Here is a 20,657-nt window from a genome sequence, read left to right on the forward strand (position 1 = left end):
TGCAATTGATTCTAACAATGGGCTGCACGTAAGTGAGGTGACAATGTAGACATTACCTTTAGTTGGACAGGCGGACACATTAATCTTAATTCAAATTCTTAATTTTCTCTTCATTGGGGAGGGGAGGCAGAGAAAAAAGCAACTGAGTGTTGCTTGACAAGCCTCTGCCCCCCCCCCCCCCCCCCAATACAGCAGCAGAAAGAAAAGCACACACACACATATATACACATGCATACACACATAATATCCATAACATTATAAACATAATTACCAACAAACAAAATTAGTACCAAAGATAGCAAAGAAAAATATGCTAAATCGTACAATCACTTCATGCTCTAGCTATACAAGGAAATACTTAGGAAAGCCCGTAACAAAAACAGAACGCACCTATTTTCGAGTCCCACTTAAAATGTTTACGTTCAATTCACTACAATTTAGGAGACGCGGTAGTGTAGATCTTCACTTTTTTTTATTTTAGTTGTTTGCTAAAAAAATATCACGAAAATTTCGAATGAATTAAATTTGCGTCACACGTGTGTAGAATAAAGCTTCAGAGTAGAAGTTAATTAAACTAGCGAGGAGAGTCCAAAAGGTCAAAAAATCACTTGTGTCAGAGTTTACATTTGGGACCATTTTGACCGGGACCATTTTGACCGGGACCATTTTGTCCACGGCCATCTGTACGGGACCATTTTGTCTGGGGCCATCATAGCTTCCACTGACGTCACTTGGTGAAACGTAAAAGAGGGAAAGGGCGCGTGAGCTTCCGCTGCGTTAGCGAGACGTTTCTGACCACTGGAAAGGGGGGAGGACTTGGGGGAGAGGGCACGGGAGGGCTTCCCACCAAAAAGCCATGTATGCATCGCTCGCACTCAGGAGCGGCCGCCGTTGGTGTGGGCTTGCTGCTGAACGCAACACAAAATACGCACCACCTAATCTTTTTTTTTTTTTTTTTTTTTTTTGCGATAACTGGCAATAACAAGCCGTGTACTTCGGAAGCCAAGGAAAATGTTTGCGGCCTTCGGACTTGCCCAAGGCGTCGTTGCTGTTTCTTTTCTTTTTTTGTTTATCTGCCGACTCCGAATGCTGTTCGCCTCAGATCAGCGAACCTACGCACGGACGCACGTGCACTTGGTATCGACTCTCCGAATGTATAGACTGAATGCAATTTTCCGGTTTCTTGATTATATCAACGAAAGCAAAAAAAAAAAAAAAAAAGACAGAAAGCCGCGTATTTTTTTGCCTTTCTGCCTCCCTTCCCCGTTCCCAGAAATCAAGTTTTCGTCGGTATCTGCGCGTGATATCGAGGAGCTTCTCCAACCTGGAACTCCTGCTATACGCCTCGTCCGAAGACCGCGCGTCTCCAGAAACAGACGCACAGACGAAACGCGCAAGGTCACGGCACAAGGTCACAGCGCTCGATTGGTCGAACCGGTCGAACCGCCCGACGTACGAGAGGACAACACACCGTGACGTTGCACTTTTGCCGCCTTCCTTGACTGGGTCCGTCGACGCTCGTGAGGTTGGCTGCGCTCTCCCTTGGGGCTGAACCAGACTCGTCCTACACTCTAAGAAATGCCTGCGCGTCTACCTACCCGCAAAACACTCAAAAGAGCCAATCTCTGCGATCTACGAGATCAGCTCAACGAATGATGAGGCGGAACAGACCTGAAAATTAAGTCTGCGCTGTGGCATTACGTGATGCAAGCGTGACGCTTTGCATCGCGTAATGCGACAGCGCAGACTTTATTTTTAAGTCTAAACGGATGTTCCGCCTCATCATTCGCTGAGCTGATTTCGTAGATCTCAGAGATTGGCTCTTTTGAGTGTTTTGCAGGTAAGTAGACGCGCAGGCATTTCTTAGAGTGTAGGGTACTCACTACGAGTAATCAAACTGCTTGGAATCGATTACGTTTTGTAGTCATTTTCTAAGCATTTGAGGGAACATTTATTAAGAAGTAATCGCCAGAGTAATCTGATTACTTTTGGAAGTACTAAAATTACTTTTAATCCTTACTATTTTCCACTCGCACTTTCTAATGGCGCGCTTTGTGCAAATTGCCTACCAATGAATCCTCGAACCAAGTGTCTGACAGGAGGATGCGTTACCAAAATCAGTAGATTAGGAACATAATTAGTTTAAAATTATACGATTCTAATGCTGTAATGAGAACGGGTCGTTTTGAAACCGGCAGAAAAATCTGTATTTTTTTGAAAAATCGGAAGTAATCGGAAAAAGTGACGGTTACTTGTTCGAGTAATTACCAATTACTTTTCCTCTCGAGTAATCAAATGATCTAATTGAGTACTTTTTAACCGGGAGTAATTGCAATCGTTTACTTTTTACGAGTAACGTGTAGAAAATTGGGCGAAACAAAGTCGTACGGTGAAAAACTGAGGGAGAGGGGGAGATGAGATCGGTGCGAGGAGATAAGAGCGTCGAGCTCTGATTAGAAGGATGTTCGTAAGCTCGTAATTTGATTCGCGAGCGTGGACTTTAATTAGAGCGATTCAAGAGGCTCCCTGCAGCTCCAGGGCAAGCCCATAACCTATTCGGTGGCTCGTATAACTACTTCAAACATTATTCAAAAATTCAACTAAAAAAATAGTTCCCCCCCCCCCATCTTAGGCCGAAAGCTTGCGTTCAAGGCTATGCAGATGTTCGTTCCAAGTGCCCGATGACACGGTTGTGGGAAACGTACAATTTGATTAGTCGTTTTACAGAATGACATAATTAGTATTATACACTCAGTTGCGTTGGGATATTAGTCGTTTATACTGTGCAACGATACCGTTGTACTTTCTGTGTAAGACAAAGTGTACCGTGGCGGAAGCCTCTTTACTGTTCCACTAAATAAACTATCAGTCTGTCTATATATATATCTGTCGCCAACTATAGTTCGCCTATGTACTTTTTCTTCCAATACTTTGAGTACCTTTCTGTGCCGAGCGGGGTTCAGACTGTTCTGCTGCATCGGTGCTCGGCAAACTGGAAACCGTTTTCGGTGAACGGGACCTTGAAATCGATCAATCGCCCAAGTTTCCACGTGACCGATCGAGTTGGTCGTGGGCAAGATTTGAGTTCGGCCGGTGGTTATCGTTTTGATTGTTACTCTTCTTTGTTAATAAGTTCGAGGTACGCATGTGGGTGGTTGAGTGTGTCGGTGTCTAAATTACGAAAAACGAAACAGGGACATAAAAGGCAACACCGACGACACAGGCTGTCGTCGGTATTGACACGACGTCACGCGAAGGTAGAAAAGGTTGTTCGCAGGCTTCGATTCATTCTGCAAAAATAGCCCAAAAGCCGGGAGATGTCATGATTAAAATAGGAACACCGACTTCACATAACAAGAAAAACAACTTCATTAAACGTTTCGCCTCCCATGCGGGAGGCATCATCAGTACATACACAGGAATGAGAGAGCTTCTGTTGACCGAAGCTCTCTCATTCCTGTGTACGTACTGATGATGCCTCCCGCATGGGAGGCGAAACGTTTAATGAAGTTGTTTTTCTTGGGGGCGTGACGCAGAGACTCTAGCACTAGGGCCTCGTTACCGGAAACGTGTTGGTTCAGCAAAAATAGTTCAGCCCGGCTACAGCGAACTAGCCCGGCGGTGATCTGTTTCTTGCCTGCCCGAGCAGGTGGCACCCGAGCCTCTCCGCGCTCGAGGCTGGAATGCTTCCCGAAGTCCGGAAGGAAACAGAGTTGCTTCCTGGTCCGGCTAATTGGCACTCGGACACAATGAAGGACATTTCCGCACGCCCCGTGACTCCCGGCGCTCTTTTTCCCGCCGCTCGAAATCAACGCATGTCGGGGCTCCCCCAAAATGGCCCCCGCAGGCAAACCGCCAGCTTCGCGGACCCTTTCCGGAAGATGCATCGCATCCGCCCAGCCCAGAGCGTAAGCGTTTCGACGCTCCAATGATGGCACAACGGAACTTCTCCGAGCCAGCAAAACTGGACGTCCACGAGAGAGCGAAGAACATCTATAATCTCCGTCATCGACTTCTAGTTATGTATTCAAGTTGCGTTCTGTTGCGTCTCATAATGCTCCCGACCCATTTCATCATAATTTCTGGTTCCTTTATTTACATATGATTCCCAGTGAAATCGGCAATGTACTAATCAACTAATAAATATATATATATATTTTTTAATTACGCTATAGTCGGCGGCAGGTTAAGAGTTCAGGAGGAGCTCCTCCCCCCTCTCTCCACTTTAGCAGAGCGAACGCTGGAGAGGAGGCGACCCCCTCTCCAGCCACCGGCTACAGCTTGATCATGTTGACAGACTTAGGAGTAGAGTGTGTTACGAAAGAGCTATGCACATGCCGTGCGTGTGACGTCATGTGAAGTCACATGCCTCGCGAAAAAGGACATCAAGGTGTCACGTCGCGGAGTGATATGATATCATGACGCCGCGTGACGTCATAGTCACGTGACATTATACCGTCACGTGAAATCACGCGACAGCAGGGCGTCACGTGGCATCACGGTGTCAGATGACGCGATTATATCGCAGTCCTCCGTGGTGGTTCCGACGGTTTTGTCATAGAGTTCGGCCGATAAAACATATTGTTTGTTTAAAAAAAAGGATGAATATGATGCTGGTGGATGGGGAATAAAGCTCCGTCTCCAGCTCGGTTAGGCGACAAAACTTTTCGCTTCCACAGCACCTACACGCGAGTCCTCGTCGCGCTTTCTCTATATACCCAAGATCGAAGCGGGGAGCGCGGTCCCATATTTACAGCGGCTCCCGGTCTGCTCCGGACGTGGTATAAGCAGTGCTCACTAGTCGGAGACGTGTTCGAGGCACCATACATTTCCTAGTCTATCATTGTCAAATTATAATTTAAACTTGGACGCCCGTCGTCTGACCCCGGTGGTTTCCAGAAGTTCGCGGGCACCGCATTGTGCAGTTTCATCACGAAGCTGGCTTCAACTCGGAGCACGGCCGAAAGAATGGGGCTGCGTGAGCACAGCCGCAGTGCGCGCGCTCAGCAGCAGGCACTCGGCGGAGTGTAAAAGAAAGCGGCGTCCATACGGGCCGCCTCGACCACCCCGCAGGGACAATGGCAACCTCGTGGTGACCCGGTCAGGAGCGACGACCTTCCGCGGCGCGCTAAAGGGTCAACGAACCGAGTTTTCGCTACAAACTTTCCTCGGACCACAAAGACACTGCTGCTGCTGCCCCAACGCCGGAGGCGAGTCTGGGGAGCTCGACTTGTGATGTCACGCAGCTGCGGTGGCGCTGTGGACGGCACTGCGCATGCGCAGACGCTTCACTTCGGGCGAATTCGGTTTCTGCGCACGCGCAGTGCCCACACCTAATGTGGGCAAACCCGGGGTTGTTTTTAAACATCGTGTCGGTCTATACGTTTCCAGGGTTGACGATCGCAGGTTTTGTGGCCGCGTCGATGAGCCTGTCACCAACCGGCACAAACACAGGCGAAAAAAAAATTGCGTAAAAAAACTACAACATATAACGAACGGTCTGTGCCTTAGACAATGCATGGATTGCACTGACGTCACACCAGCAGCCATTGTGGTAGCATTTCTGCTCAGCACGTGTGCCTTCTGCAGCAGACGCTTGGCACCAACGAATTTGTTTTTTTTCTCTGCAGGAACAGCTAGGGATGACTCAGAATGACATTCAGCACGAGGTGATGACGTCACGTCCAATCATGTACAGTAGAAACTGCAACATCATCGAAAGACAGAGACAAAGACTTGAAGAGCCTTGCCTTTGCACATGCTGTGGGCCTATGGGCATCTCGAATTACGAAAACGAAAGGGGAACATAGACGACAGTAGACTTTGTTTCACCTACAGCCCGGACGCAGCCTCTCTACGAACTGATGGGACGAATCAAGCAGCTTCAAAAGCGCACCATAATTGTGTTCGTCATGTTTCTGTACGTGTTCTATCATCGCTGATCAAATCACAAGCAGAAAAGGCCTGCTGACTTAAATTTTTCACGATTGAAAACGATACCCGGACATTGCCCTCAAAATTCGAGTCTGGGGAACTCGGTATTTGTGAAGTAAAAAACAATTTATTTCCAAAAGCCGAATTTGAAGTTCCCGCGCGATCCGCGCCGGTGCAGTGACGTCAAAGATTAAGTCGTCCTGCAACTCTAGTTTCTTTCACACCTCCGTGTCGTGTTCGCGCGTCCCGGGATCAACCGCTCCGTGCGTGACGCCTATCGCTGTTAGCAGACGATGCTTAACTTTCGAGTAAGTTCTTTCGGGGCTCTTTCAGCGATCTCAAATTGTTTGGTGTGAGGTCGAAGAGAACGCGTAGTGGACTTTGTGAGGGACGTGAGGGGCCACGTCGCGCCGGTTCTGTGTGAAAGGCTGCGCCGGCGAAGTTACAACCGAAACTGCAGGTACACAGACACCAAACCGAGTTGTTTTGACCGTTTGTAGTCCGAGAGGCCGTCGGGCACCTAAAAAAGAAAACTTCGTCCGATTCCTCGACTCACCGAACTCCCTCAGTGCTACATGCGTCGAGCGCCGCCATGTTTTCCGGGGGAGGATAAAAACCAGGAAGCGACATCACACCGGACTCTGATTTTCTGTGTTTAAAAAAGAAGGGCCGTAATCCGTTCGCAATTCCGTTAAAAAAAGCATGTACGAATTTTGTTATTAGATATTATAGAAATGTCGCATACAAAGCTTCTCAATTTCATAATCAATTACATCACAAATATAAAGAAGCGAGGAGGTGAGGAGCGGGAGAGAAGGGCAACAAAAATAAAACAAACGCACGCGGGCGGGATTTTTTTTTTTTTTTTTTTTTTTGCGTGTCTATGACTACAACTTGCATTGTTTCTGACAACAGAAACAAATACGATCTTTGGGGTGTCTGTGTACCTTTGAGCTGAAGCGAGGTATAGACCGTTTTACTGAAAGAGGGCAACAGAGCAGTGGGAAAGGGCTACCACGTGCTTTCCTCCTTGCTGGGTTGTGTCAAACGGAAGAAAGACCCAGATGACGGTCTTGAAACCGTATTTCATTGGACACCACCACTTTCTCACGTCAATATGGCAAATAAAGAGAGGTCAGCTTCCGCTTCAACCTAGAGTGGCCGCAGAATACGACCCACTTCAGGAGGTGCTGCACAATTCAAAATGGCGCTGCCCATGAAAAGAGGCTTAGCCAAACGCTGACGCATTTCCCGTGTCCAATCTTGTGTCGGCGCTCTATTTCACTCTTATAAGGTTCAAAAGCTGTAATGCACGGGCTCTGATTGGGGCTGGCTGAACCAGCTGAACTTATATCGAGGGTCTGGCGTGTGTCAAGTTGCTTTGAAACAGATTTAAAAGAGCGCAAAAGTGTTCTGGGATCTCTTTTTTTTTTTCTTTTTCTCACATATATATGTGGCGCAAACTTAATTTACGTGCCGCAAACATCATAAAAAAACTAAAAATTTCAATCGCGCGTGGCGTCATTTTTTATTCAAATCGCAGCGATGCATTTGCGTCCTATGGCTGGTTTTGAGACTTGTATACCATTACTCCTCTTGAGAACTGTCCCATGGCTCTTCTTAAGCCTCGTATATGATATACAAGTCTTAAAAGGAGCCATGGGACAAGCCTCACGAGGAACCATGGGACAAGTCTCAAGTGGAGCCATGGTGGTTCCACCTGAGACTGGTCCCATGGCTTCTTTTGAGACTTGTCCCATGACTCTTCTTGAGACCTGGCTTACGGCTCGTCTTGAGATTCTCCCGTGGCTTGTGTTGAGACTTGTGATGACTCCTCTTGAGGACTGTCCGATGGCTCTTCCTGAGAATTCTCCCATGGCTCTTCCTGAGACTTGTCCCCTGGCTCTTCTTGAGACTTGTCCGGTGGCTTTTTTTTTTTTTTTTTTTTTTTGAGTGACCCTCGGTTTGTCTCGAGACTTGGCTCGTGGCTCTTCTTAAGACTTGGCCCACGGCTCGTCTCGTGACTTGGCCCACGACTCGTGAGACTTGGCCCACAACTCGTCTTGAAACTTAACCCACGGCTCCTCGTGAGTCTCGTCCGGTTTCCTCGAGTCGAATGCTGTCGACGTTATATTATGGTGCCCGGAGTGCGTCTCCGACTGGTGTGTTTAGCGCCCTATTCCGCCCATACATCAAAAGTGGTCCCCAAGTGGCAACAAATGACGTCACAGAAGCCGTAGTGTCATGCTGTTGCCTGTCGCGATCCTGGTGGTTGGCCGTAGAAATGCTGTCGAAAAGCGCGAGCGAACGCGAGTGTCGCTGTCGTCACGGCGTCCCAGGCGTCCCAACTTCCGGCTGCTGTAGCTTCCGTGGACTGTCACAGTAGAGAGCGACCTGTAGCAGAACAGGCGTCTGCCATATATACCACAACTGTTGAGACGCCGCCAGGATCGCAAGCGGCGACAGAATGACACTTCTATGACGTCATCAGGCGGAAATCGAGGGACCACTTCTTTGGCCGCGCTAAACGCACTAGTCGGAGACGCGTTCCAGGCACCATAGTTATATACAATGTAGCTCGTTTACGCACGACCCTGAATGTGTGCCGTTTTCTTTCGAGGAGGAAATGACCGATGTTGCTCTTTTCCTTCCCACCGGAAGACGTTCTCCGTTCCGCATTTGCATGTAGTGCCCTCGGGCGTTCTTCCTGGTCGCCGCCCTGACTGGCAGACGCGGTCGCTTTCTGCGCCGCAGGACCACGTGGCAGGCTGACGTCGTAAGATTTGTCTTCACGCTCCTCCGAACGCTCGCTCGCTTGTATTTTGGCCACTTCGCCTTGAAAATAACAAAAGGTAATTCGCTCCTGCCCTCCCAATGCGGAGGGCAAGTTCGTCTGCTTCTTGCGCAGGGGGTAGCGGTGACGTCAGAACGCCGAGCCCTGATTGGCTGATCGCGACCCCCTATCTGAGCGTCGCCTGCTCCCTTGCAACGTCGTCTGCTCGCAACGTCGTCTGCGTCTGTCTTACCTTTCCTGCGGCTTTCGGAAGTGCAGAGGCCAGATTCACGAAACGATCTTACGCCAAAATGTGCGTAAGACATAAGAACAAATTCGTATTCACGAAACAAAATTTTCGTAAGTATTGCTCAGGTTACGACGAAATCCTACGACAGCTCCGAAGCTGTCTTACGCACTTCTTACTTTCAACTCAGCATGGCCGACAGCGTCGTGGTCGCGACGACCCACAAGCGTTTATTTTTCTACGTGAGCTTCTGACGCGTCCTGACTTCAAACAGCAGGAAAAAAGTAAAAATTACTTGAAACAGAGCACGACGAACAAGAACGCTGGATCCACAAACACCAAGGAAAAGCTCCAACGGTCACGATTCCACCGAACGCGACCAAACGAGCTGGGCAGTTAGGCCTAGCAGGCACTCCGCGACTCGGCGACCGTCTGCCCACGACCGGCTGACGAGCTGAATGGAATATGCCCGCGAACCCTTGTGAACCCTTCCCGTGTTATACTTTGATCGCTGACCTCAATTTTAGATTAAGAGGTCAATTTCTTCCTCTTGTTATCTCCTTGTTTCCCGAGGCAACGGTGACTGTCGCCGGTGAAAAAGCGGTGAATCTCCGACAGACGCAGGAAAGGTAAAGCACCCATCGCTTTGACTAGCAGACATAAAGCAGACGACGTTAACTGCGCCAACCCGCCGGCGCCGTTAAAGAGTGATGGGTCTCGCCGCACACGAAAGGAGGGAAAAAAGTATTTGGGAGGGAACTTGCGGACACTAACACGCCCACTCTCGGTTCTAAGCAAACAAACCTCGGCGCCCCGGGACACCTCGCCAGTGAGTCCTTTGACTTCCCTCCTTGATGCGCGTCTGCTAGTTGTTAGATAAAAACAACGTACCGCTTGTAAAGACCTGCACTTCCGAAAGTTGCAGGAAAGGTGAGACAGACGCAGACGGTGTTGCGAGCAGACGACGTTGCAAAGGAGCAGACAACGCTGAGATAGGGGGTCGCGATCCGCCAATCAGGGCTCGGTGTTCTGACGTCACCACCACTTCCTTTCTTATGCGCAGAAGACGAAAATGAGCCCACTTGCGAGGCGTATACGCTCACAGAAACAAAACAAAAAAAGAATATAAACGATGTTTAAGTTTGGTTATTTTTCTGTTCACGGTGTTTCTCGTGGTTTGTTTATATTCCTGGGCGTTCCTTCTTTCTCTCTCTCTCCTGCACCGTGTTACAAAATGAGCGTACAACTTTAGCTCGAAGGGGGGGAGTCTTTTCCCGAAACGTTTATGAAATCTGTTCAAGCTTTTTAGTAATATTTAGATATGTACATACATTCCGTCACTAGTGTGAGATAGAAGAAATGCGACAGCTCTTAGGCTCGCGCCAAACTCCTGTAAACGGATGTCACGTGGTCATGTGCCGTCAGGTGGCGTGACCACGTCATGTTCCGTCAGGTCACGTGACGCCTTGGCGTCACGTGGTCAAGGGTAAAGCGTGAGGTTACATTTCATTTGAAATTCACCCCCGAGCTTAATAGAAAAAAAAAACGGATTATTTGTTAAAACACTTTTATTGCCAATAATATTAAAAAAACAAAAAAAAACAGAGCAGACACGCTGCAGTTAAAAACCTTTTTCTTCTAGCTGGGGAAACGTGTCTTTTGCAGTGGTGTTTCCGTAGAGCACCTGATCTACTAAAACTCCATTGTAGGGAGTTTTAGTAGATCGTTCCGATCACTCCGATAGCGATACCCGACACTCCGCTGACGCCTTTGCGCATGCATGGTATGGTTATTGGGTATCGTTATCGGAGGTATCGGGACGATCTACTAGAACTCTACCCGTAAAGCGTCATGTTCCGGGATAGAGTTTTATTCAGGATTGTCAATTTGGGTGGCGGAGGGTATATATTTTTGGGAGAGGCTTGAGAGGGGAGGGGGGATAACACGAACTCATCTCTGTTACGTCACGGCGCGGTGGTGGCGCGTCGGACGCACTTCCGGTCCGGGGCTGTGGGCGGAAGTGCCCATCTGAGACGTGTATTCCTGCGTTGTTTTGAAAGGAACTAGACAAAAATTTGCCTTCTCGTCAAAATGCTGCGACTGGGGCTGTACTAAGAGTATCCAGAAAGGTTTGAAGGTCAGTTTTCATGCGCTCGGTTCGTCTGAGAACGCGGATATGTCCAGTGAAAAGGGAAAACCAGACGCCGTCGGACCACGATTGCTTGGGCGGGAAGCATTTTGGGTTAAATTCACGGATACTACTGGCCATCAAATTTATTTGTTTTGTTCCACAATGAACGCCGGAAAACCGTCAAGTTGTACGGACCACCTGCGAACTACGTTCAGTGCGTCTTCAAGTTCAAACGGTCGCCTGATCGTTCGAACTGTCGTCTGCTCTTTCAAACGTTTCTGCTTGTCGTCTGCTCTTTTAGAGGACACCGGCCCGTAGACCAAACGCGGGCCCGGTACTTGCAATAAGAGTTAAGTGCAGGCCTCAAAAGACTTAAGTTTGAAGGTTGGTAAGCAGGCTCGACGTAAACAGTAGATACAAGAAGATGTTGATCCTTGTTACCACTGGCCATCACCGACTTGTTATGCCTGATTCACTTGGTTAGATTCTGCTTCCGATTTTCAGTATCGACGTCGACCATCTCAGCTACGGTTCACGCTTTTGCAGTCCGAGCGACGTCGCTACTGAAAATTGCGAGCGAAATCTCATCATATGAATCAGGCGTACGTTCTGCGGCGTCCACGCGGAATGAATCGCCGCATATCAGATTATTCACGCGAAGTTTTGCGGTGTAACGGGCCTCGTTAATTTCGCTGACGCTGCTCAAGTAGTCAGGCATCGTTAGGAGGACGTAGAATCAACAATTCCAACGCGAAAAAGAGCGCGGGGACTCACGCCGGCGCCGACAACATCGCATTTCAATGGTTTGCTTATGGGCGACGGCGAGCTTTTTGCCCACACCCCCCTCGCGCATGCGCGGCGCCGGTGGCGTCCGCTAGGGGCGCTCCGGGCGCTCCGGTTTGTTTGTAAACATGAGTTCTGGGGAGGAGGGGTGTTAGACTCAGCCTGGGGCGTACAGACCCATTTTATGGCCAGCGCCCCCAGTTGGTGCTCCAGTCTTTGCCGTCCCAGGGAACTTCCGGTTGATGAAAAGAATGAACAAAGGCCACTTTAATACCGCTGCTTGATAAGTGGATGGAACATTTAACCAGCGATTCTTCCCGTGAACGCCAAAAGAACGAAGGAGTGCGAGGTTCGTTAAAATGTTTTGAGTATTCTTGTAAACCAGCTTGCTTCCTCCAAGATGTAATACTGTGAAGCCGAAGGCCTCGTTAAATCTCCAAGTTAGTTGTCCGTGTAGCATTTATGCTTTCGAGCACCGGTGACATAAGCAAGCTCGACGGGCTTGCAAAGACGGTGCGACCGGAAGTCGCTTGGGACGCAAGTGGCAGTTCATGTTTGTAAACAGCAAAAGGGTCTATATAAATTACTGGCGGATGTGTTTAGATCCCGGGCGGTTCACGTCGCACGGAGCTTCCATCCGCGTGCCCGACGTCCGGATCATGTCCCGCGGACGTCTGCCGGCGATGAACGGCCCCCTCCGGGTCCTCCACCGGGGCGATAACTTCCCGGTTTTCGAGTGTCCCGTTTTACGGCGCAAGTCAAGAAGTGGCGGCTTTGTGGCCCCGCCGTGAAAGGACGGCCCGTTTCCTCGCTCGGACGGCGACGCGCGCCGATAAAGGGCGACCCGAACAAAGGCGCCCCAATGTCAAACGGGGCCGCCGTCACGCGCCGCCGTCCTCGGGACCAGGAAAGCCGCCCCCGAGCGGCGATGGCCATCTCGGCCAACACCACCGAGAATAATCGAAGCCCTGTGCACGAGAATTCTGACGTCATCAGAGTGAGATCGAGCGGACTCGGGCCCAATAGACCCTTTTCGTGTAACGAGCGCCATCTGTGGTCGTTGTCTGCGACTGCCTCGAGGACCTTTTGTAGCCAAGAGGAACCAGATCGGCAGAGCACTCAAAGCACTCACTTAAAGTCCTCCGGCCTGTTAGTGCGGTACTGAGGGAACACGGAGCAACGTGACTCTCCACTGAGCGTCCGGGAAACAACGCGCAGAGACCAGTGTGGACGACGAAAGGCGCCCGACCACCCGATTCCCAATGGTCGGATGTCGGATCCCGTCATCCGACCAGAAAATTGTGTTTTTCTTTGTCCCCGGCGACTACCGGCGCCCTCGAACATCCCGCGCGGATCCGTTAATTGACTCACGACCTGCTGGACGGACGTGTACTGAACTCTTTCTCCTTGTCCTCTTTCCCCTTTTTGGCACAATCCACGAGATTATAACTGGCTCCTGATCGCCGAAAACTGGTTTCGAGGATTCTGTGGATGAAACATGCGCGCATTCGGAAGGAGATGCAATAAACACGTTTCGTTTCATTTCGTTTATTTATTAATCCCTTAAATGCCCACGTGGGGCATTAGGGGGCATACAATCCTAGGTGTAGGTAGGGCACATTGGCCAAATGAAAGGCACTTAAGTTCGTTGCAACTCAAGAAGGTAGGGCGAGGGAAAGGTCGTGGAGGAGGAAGCAGACGGAACGCTGGAGAGGAGGGAGGGAAACCTCCTCCGCTCTCCAGCGTTCCGTCTGCTTCCTTCTCCCCGGCCTTCCTTTCCCTCTCGCCCTACCGTCTCGAGTTGCAACGGACTATACCTTGAAAGCTGAAGTTAAAATAGGAAAACAAAGAGCTTTGGGGAAGTCCAATCTAGGTCACTGCAGCTGAATAAATCCAGCAGGATCATTCTCCATTGGCCGAAGGAGTGCCTGTGCTCACATGAAAACATGTTCGCGCATTTTCATACCAAAACCTCCTGCACCGGCGATCTCCGAAAATGGTCCATTTATCTTCCCACAATCGGCGCTGACAAGCCTGCGCGCGTAGCACAGCAGTAAACATTTATCTTTTCGTCAATACATATAGCTTGCATTGACGTCACATCATCCGCCATTTATCCGTTTCACGCTCCTTTGCCCGTACCTTCTGAAGCATACATTTGGAACCATCGAATTTGTTCTCGCCAAGGGTTGGCGAGAACGAATTCGATGGTACGAAATTTATGCTTCAGAAGGTATGGACAAAGGAGCGTGCATGGTATGGAGCAATGGCGTCTGGTACGCGGTACCATATGACGTTCCTCCACCTGTTAGAACACATTGGCGTCGTGCACGGAGTTAGGAAGCTTCTGGGTACGTCATGACGCCACCAGAGGTGAAGCCGGGGGAGGCTTCCGGTTTGGAGGGACAGGTCATGGATATCCCCACCTCACCCCCCCCCCCCCCCCCCTCCCCCTTCCCCCAGAAAAAAATTCCCGGCTACGCCACTGCTGACAAGGTTGGTCGTGTGGGACAGTGCACTCCGAAACTGGCGGCAGCGGGTAACAAGGGTCAGGGGAAAGGGTGTACGCATGCGCAGAGGTTGGTGCCAGGAGGTGCACCTCCCCCCCCCCCCCCCCCCCCCCTTTTCACTCCACTTTAAATACGAATAAATGTGTTACGGGAGGGTAACCCCCGATTCCGAGACTTGAAATCCGCGTTAATCCTTGTCGCGACGTGTCCCTGATTTCTGCGCCTTTGTCCCTTTCCAGATGGTGTACCTCGGCGCCTTCATCATGGAGCTCTGGTGGATCATCGAGTACAACAGTGAGCCGCCATTTGTCTCTTAATGCCTGGTGTCTCTTGGTGCGCGTGTTTGAAGCAAGCAAACAAACAAAACAAAAAGTGTCCGGGGCAGCTGTACTCTTTTTTGTTCTACGATGGGCCGCAGAAGATGCCACAAGCCAATCCGACTGTGTGAAAGTATCGCCTGACTACATGCCCCGCTCATTGCTGCCTGGGGGATTGAGTGTGTAAACTAACGTTGGTGTGAACGCATCGCAGATCGGAGCACGTGGGGCGAAAGCTCGCGCTACAGAACCCAGGGTCAGTGGCGTCACTAGGGTCAGCGACGCCCGGGGAGGTCCGCTCCTTGTGACGCCACTGCCCAGGGCCCGGGGCATAACCATGAGCTAATTCCCCTGCCCGTTTCGTTCTGGATGAACATATACCGGCGTGCGGTCGTGTATCACTCAATAGTGCGTGGTGCACGTTAAAGACCTCGGGCTAGCAGTTCACCGGCTAAATTTCTCATCTAAAGCAGAGACAGCACACTAAACGTACTCCCAACTCGATAGAGAGTTTTAGCATAGGGGACCCAGCGCTTTGAGTTCCCCGAGCAGCTTGGGGCGTCGCACTCGCACTACGCACGCGCATAAATTCTGCGCATGCGCAGTGAGATTCCCTACGCTGTTTGGGGGACACTCCCGGAGAGGAGGCGGCCCCCTCTCCAGCGTTAGCTCTACAAAAGTGGAAAGGGGTGGTCTCTAATCATTGGTCGCTGCACCCACTCCCGAAAGTCGCGTGACACCCAGAGGGCTCGTGGCGTCCTTTGCATTTGGCTTCGGTGGTGACTCGTGAGCTATTGCTGCGTTTACATGAATGATCGCATCGAATCAAGCAGGGACCAATCGCACGCAGCCTGTCTTCCTACTTGTTCTTCTACCCATCTGCTCCCAATCAGAATTGTCAAATCTCGATTCGATGCGACCGTAGTGCATCGAATCGAGATTTGGCAATTTTGATTATAGTCGGTTACAGGTTGAGAAAAGTTTTCGAGGGAAAGGAAGGCTGGTGGAGGAGGAAGCAGACGGAACGCTGTAGACAGGAGGAGGTTTCCTCCTGTCATCTAGCTCAGGCATTCCGTTTGCTTCTCCCTCCCCAGCCCTCCTTTTCCTCGTAACCTTTTTTAACCCTGTTCGATTGGATGCGTTATGATGGCATTCGTGTAAACCCAGCCTGTGACTGAGTCTCTCACAGCGGTATTGTCTTCGTGGTCATTCCGGTTGCAGCGACGTCGAAAGTGAGCCCTCGGTGAAGCTTCGCTGCTCTCGCGACGGCGACGTTTTCACTTTCGCCTCGCACTCAGGTCGTCTTTGTGTGCAGCCCGCGGGGCGTGTAAGCGAGAGGCTGCTTTGTTTGTCCGGCGTCTTCTCTTGCGGCTGACTCTCTCTCCCCTTCCGTTTCAGTCCAGCTGCCCGTGCCCGCCTATGTGCTGGCGGCGGGCTACTTTTCCAACTTCCTCGTCTCCCTGTTCCTGCTGGCGGGACTCTTTCTCGTAAGTCTCTATTCAGAGAGCGCTGCGTCACATTTGGAGGATTCGGATGGGCTCTGACGTGACGCCCGCTGCGGGGGCGCTGCTGTGGCTACTGCGCCGCACATGCGAATCTGGTTTGTCCACACGCAGTGCACCATGGTGTGGACAAACATGTTTGTCAAATGCGCAGACGCTTCCTCTGACGCGATATCTGCGCATGCGCAGAAACCAGGTTGGCGTAAGAGGAAGCGTATGAGCAGGTACCGACAGCAGCGCCGTGACGGTTACGGGCATGACACATCGTTTCGTCCGACTTCACAGCCTGCCAGCTGTCCAAGCTCTCCACAGGCTAAACGCTCTAACAGATGCGGTGGCTGCGGCCAAAACATCTTTTGTTCCACTCGTATGTTTCCCTTTCTGAAACTCGTTTTGTGTCAGATCACGATTTTTCTCCGCTTTTGACACCACGATCGAGCTGGAGAAAATGTGAAGAAAAAGAAAGACAAGTTCTGCAATAGACGAATTGAAAAAGTGCTAAAAATCTCCATGCCAAGCGCGCAAAGAACTATGGGAGCGCCTTTGCGTTCCCATAGTTCCTTGGCACCGTCGGCCTCAAGGTCGAGGGCTTTATACAGCCAGTTCCCACTATCCCTCTCGGCGCCGCGTGTAGGGCGCTACACGTTTTGCAGGAGCTCTGTTGGTGCAGCATTTGCGCATTTTTAGTTTGGGTATATGCACTCCTTATTCGGAGGCTTCGGGCGATCTAAAATAAAACTTCCTTTCAGCGCAAGTCCAAGTACCTGCTGGGCTGGCTCTTCGTGTCCGTGCTCTTCTTTTTCCCGGAATGCGGACTGGCGCTCTTCATGAGCCTCCAGCACTGGGTAGGTACATGCAGTCGCGGAATTCTGTTTTGTGGGAGCGCTGTGGTTTGTTCACGGTGCTCGCGCGTCCGCTTCCCACCCGCGCAGAAGCTGAACAGCAAGGGCATCACGGAGCTGGCCTTCTACATCGTCCGAGCCGTGGTGAACGTAAGCGACGCTCTGTCGACCGCTGTCTGACTGGCGGCTAATATAGGCCTGACGCGCTCGGTGTTTGCCTCCAGGTGGTGTGCATCGTGTGCGTGCAGTCGCTGTACACGCAGTGGAAACAAGAGAAGGCCGTCATGAGGAGGCTGCAAAACCTCAATGTGGTGAGCACGCCGTAGTAATCTGCGCGCTGCCATATTTGTCCACTCGGCTGTGGAATATGTGCTGAGCATGCCCTGTTTCGCGCTATGTCAGACGACGCGCTCACTTTCCGCGTGCGTGATAAGCGGCGGAATGGTGTATGGCGGCCGCTTGCGGGCATAGGGTCTCGGGAACGCCGCCTTGAATGTCGCTCTCTCGATCGATCCGATAAAGCAGTGCAGAAGCCCAGACATCCTAAACAGTAACGCAAAACTCGTTTGGCTCATAGTTGTTGGCTGACACCTGCTAAAATGCTGCCTACGTTAAAGAGAAAGAAAAAAAAAAGAAGGGGGGGGGGGGGGCACGGTAGAGGAAATTTGGGAGGTCGAGAAACACATAGGGTGCTCTGGCGAACCCCTGGATCTTTTGGAACCCAGTTTGAGAACCCACGGCATAGAGATAGCGCTTTTCTTTGATGTCACTGTGCCACCTCCCCCATGAAAGGTGGGTCTGTGGGTCATGTCGTAAATACTGATGAAGCGACATGTTTTTTAGTGTTACCTCCTGCTTCACCAGTCACAGTTTTTCAGAACGCTAAAAGTTTACATCAATGGAGTGCGAGCGCGTCTTGCCCTGAACAACGACTTTACCGGATGCCACTTCTCGGTCCGCAGGTGACCTCGTACCGAGACCTGGGTCCGTCCAAGAGCCCGTCGAGCTCGGGCGCCCACGCAAATGGCACCAGCATCTCGTCCCGGGCGCGGTTCCTGGCCGACACCGAGCCCACGTACATCGTGGCCCACAACTCCGCGCTCAAGCGGAGCAGCTCGTCTGTCTCGGGTCTGGTGAGCCGGAGCGGCCGGATCAGCAACGGCGGCTCGTTCGGCCCGTCCTCCTTCGGCAATGGGGCCTTCTGCAACGGCGCCTCCAACGGGGTCCTGGGACCGGGAAGCCCGGACTTCTACGCGCCCAACCCGGCCCTCTGGGGTCCCGGTCCCAGGTCCGAGTTCGACGCGTCCTCGTTCGCGGACTTTGTGGCCCGCGGCGCGGCGGGCGCGGCCAACGGCGGCGTGGTGCTCAGCGACTACAACCTCTCCAAGTCTACGTCTGACCTGCACCGCGAGCCCTGCTGGACAACGGGGGCAGGGACGTCCGTGGTAGACTACGCCACGCAGAGTTTGGACAGGCCCAAGTTCAGGAAACAAGGCCGGAACCGATGGTCGTCGCTGGAGGAACTTGACGTCAGGGGCTTTGGGGACGTGACCCTGGAGCGGTTGCCTGAGCGGCCCTTCCAGTACCTAGACAGACCGGGCTCCGTGCTCAGGATCGGGGACTCGGACACGAGCTCCAGCCACAGCATCCGAGACATTGCGCTCTGACAGCCGCTGGTGCGCGGGAGTCTGTCCCTTGCCGTTCGCCTGCATGCCATCCTCGAAGACAAGAGCACGCGGGACTGAAGTGTCTCCGTCCAGACGCAACTCTCAGTTGCGGGGAGCGGTATGCCTTGCTGTCTTGCACTGTCCTCAGAGGGCTGCTCATATAGCCGGAACAATCTCGACGATGATGTCGGAATGTGCTTACCAGAAACCAGCCGCTAAAGGGTGCTTTAGTATACATCGTGACTCAGCATCGTTCTCAACATTAGAAAGCATTTAAGGAAACTTTTTTTCGCGTTACCGAAGCAATATCGTACGATCGGTGCAAGACGCTGTCTGGCCTGCTACTGCGATATACCTTCCCCAAAACTTCGTTGCTGAGAGCGTATAGCGCACAGAGGCAAGCGGGTAGCCCCATAGGCGCCGACTACGAGAGGGCACGGAGGCTCGAGTTTCGCTCCCCCCGCCGGCGGCGGATTCCAACTTCCTCACGGAGTAAAACCATAGAGCAAATCCAGGGCCCAGCTTGGCCTATTCGAGCGTCCCGTTCCTTCACAAACAGGAGAGGAGACGACGGTGACCCTTTCGTGCCGACAATTCCCCCCGGAAGGGGGGAACCGTCGGCACCCCCCCAAGGGAATTGTAAACTTTTTGCCTGTGGGTAGCCCGTCATCATCGCTCTGAAATCGGTTGGGTATGTTTCCCAATCGATCTTGGTCGTATTGATGGCTGGGAAACGGATATCAGAAACTCTGTCTGTGTTCCCATTCCTGAATTTGAGCCTTTTAGTAGATCGTTCCGATAACGAGACCCGATACTTTTCCGGTGCCTTTGCGCATGCATGGTATCGTTATCGGGTATTGTTATCAGAAATCTCGGAACGTTCTACTAAAACTCCCTATTTATATGACGGTTTCCGAGTCGGGAGTGGATAGGTCGCCCTGACGATTGGGGAAGGCGTTTTTGCAATAGAGCTTTAGTAGATCGTTCTGATACATCCGGTAACGGTACCCGATAACGATACTATGCATGCGGAAAGGTGGCGTATCGGTATCGGAGTCATCGGAAGGATCTACCAAAACTCCCCAGTGAGCTGCCGCACTGCCGCCCACCATGCCGCCATTTGCTTTGACGTTTTAACGCCGTGTGCCAACTTCACGTGTGAAAACCTTTTTGTAAAATCTAGATTTTAACAATCCGGACCGCGAGGTGGACGTCCGATTTTAAAAATCCTTCAGCGAAAAAGAAGGACGACGAGGATCGCCAGCGGTGCAGCCGAATCTTTCTATCCCAGTGCCTTTTTATCCCGACGCCTCCTCCGACGCGGTCATTTTTTTACTCGAGGAAAATAAAACTATTTTTCTATTAATAAAGGGACCGTCGTGTCCGATTACGTTCTTGACTTGTGTATCTCGTGAACTGTGTCTGGGTTGCCAATAATCTACGCTTACGAGTGTGAATGTGACGTAGTTGTCACGTGGCCCATACTCTCGTCAAGCTTCTGCCTGTTTGCTGCTTGGGGCGGGTCGGGGATCTACTAACGATGACGTCATGCGCAGGCCTTGTCTTCTAGGTGGTATTGGTACTACACGATTTATTGGTAGCTAATTCTTTGCGCGTTTTTCCTCATGCCTGCTCAACCTATTTCTTCTTGCAAGCGTCTCGTGCTCACCTGCGGCACTGGAGGTGAGTTTGCGTGATAGCGAACGGGCCATCTGAGCACAGGTAAAGAAGTTCAGGTAGTACTATGTGTCGGCACGAACTCGTCGGAAGGAGGCTTCAAAGCTGAAGTTGATTCATTTACCTACTGGAAAGAGCTGAAATCTCGTTAATTTTTAATGCGCAACTCACGTGCCAATAAAAGGCGTAACAGTAATTTTGGAAGTTCACCGAATCCAGAATCCCAATATTTTAAGGCAGATGAAATGAGCACCGATACGCAGAACAAAATGGC

General features: G+C 51.2%; 1 protein-coding gene across 3 annotated transcripts in view; it reads left to right on the plus strand.

The window, feature by feature from the left end:
* LOC115329854 overlaps window positions 1–20,105 on the plus strand; it is a 42,623-nt gene extending 22,518 nt beyond the window's left edge. The window contains exons 2-7 of one of the 3 annotated variants that reach the window (XM_029991543.4): window positions 14,618–14,672; window positions 16,094–16,182; window positions 16,947–17,042; window positions 17,130–17,189; window positions 17,264–17,350; window positions 18,002–20,105. In XM_029991543.4, coding sequence (XP_029847403.2) covers window positions 14,618–14,672; window positions 16,094–16,182; window positions 16,947–17,042; window positions 17,130–17,189; window positions 17,264–17,350; window positions 18,002–18,706 — 1,092 coding nt within the window. In that variant the 3' untranslated portion in view covers window positions 18,707–20,105. Of the gene's footprint in view, window positions 1–14,617; window positions 14,673–16,093; window positions 16,183–16,294; window positions 16,565–16,946; window positions 17,190–17,263; window positions 17,351–18,001 lie in introns of those variants that run through there. The other 2 variants (XM_040503902.2, XM_029991549.4) reach the window with 2 other exon arrangements.
* The last annotated feature ends 552 nt before the right edge of the window (window positions 20,106–20,657 follow it).

Source organism: Ixodes scapularis, unplaced genomic scaffold, assembly GCF_016920785.2.
Source record: "Ixodes scapularis isolate PalLabHiFi unplaced genomic scaffold, ASM1692078v2 PGA_scaffold13__105_contigs__length_92229423, whole genome shotgun sequence".
In the NCBI taxonomy this organism is placed as follows: domain Eukaryota; kingdom Metazoa; phylum Arthropoda; class Arachnida; order Ixodida; family Ixodidae; genus Ixodes; species Ixodes scapularis.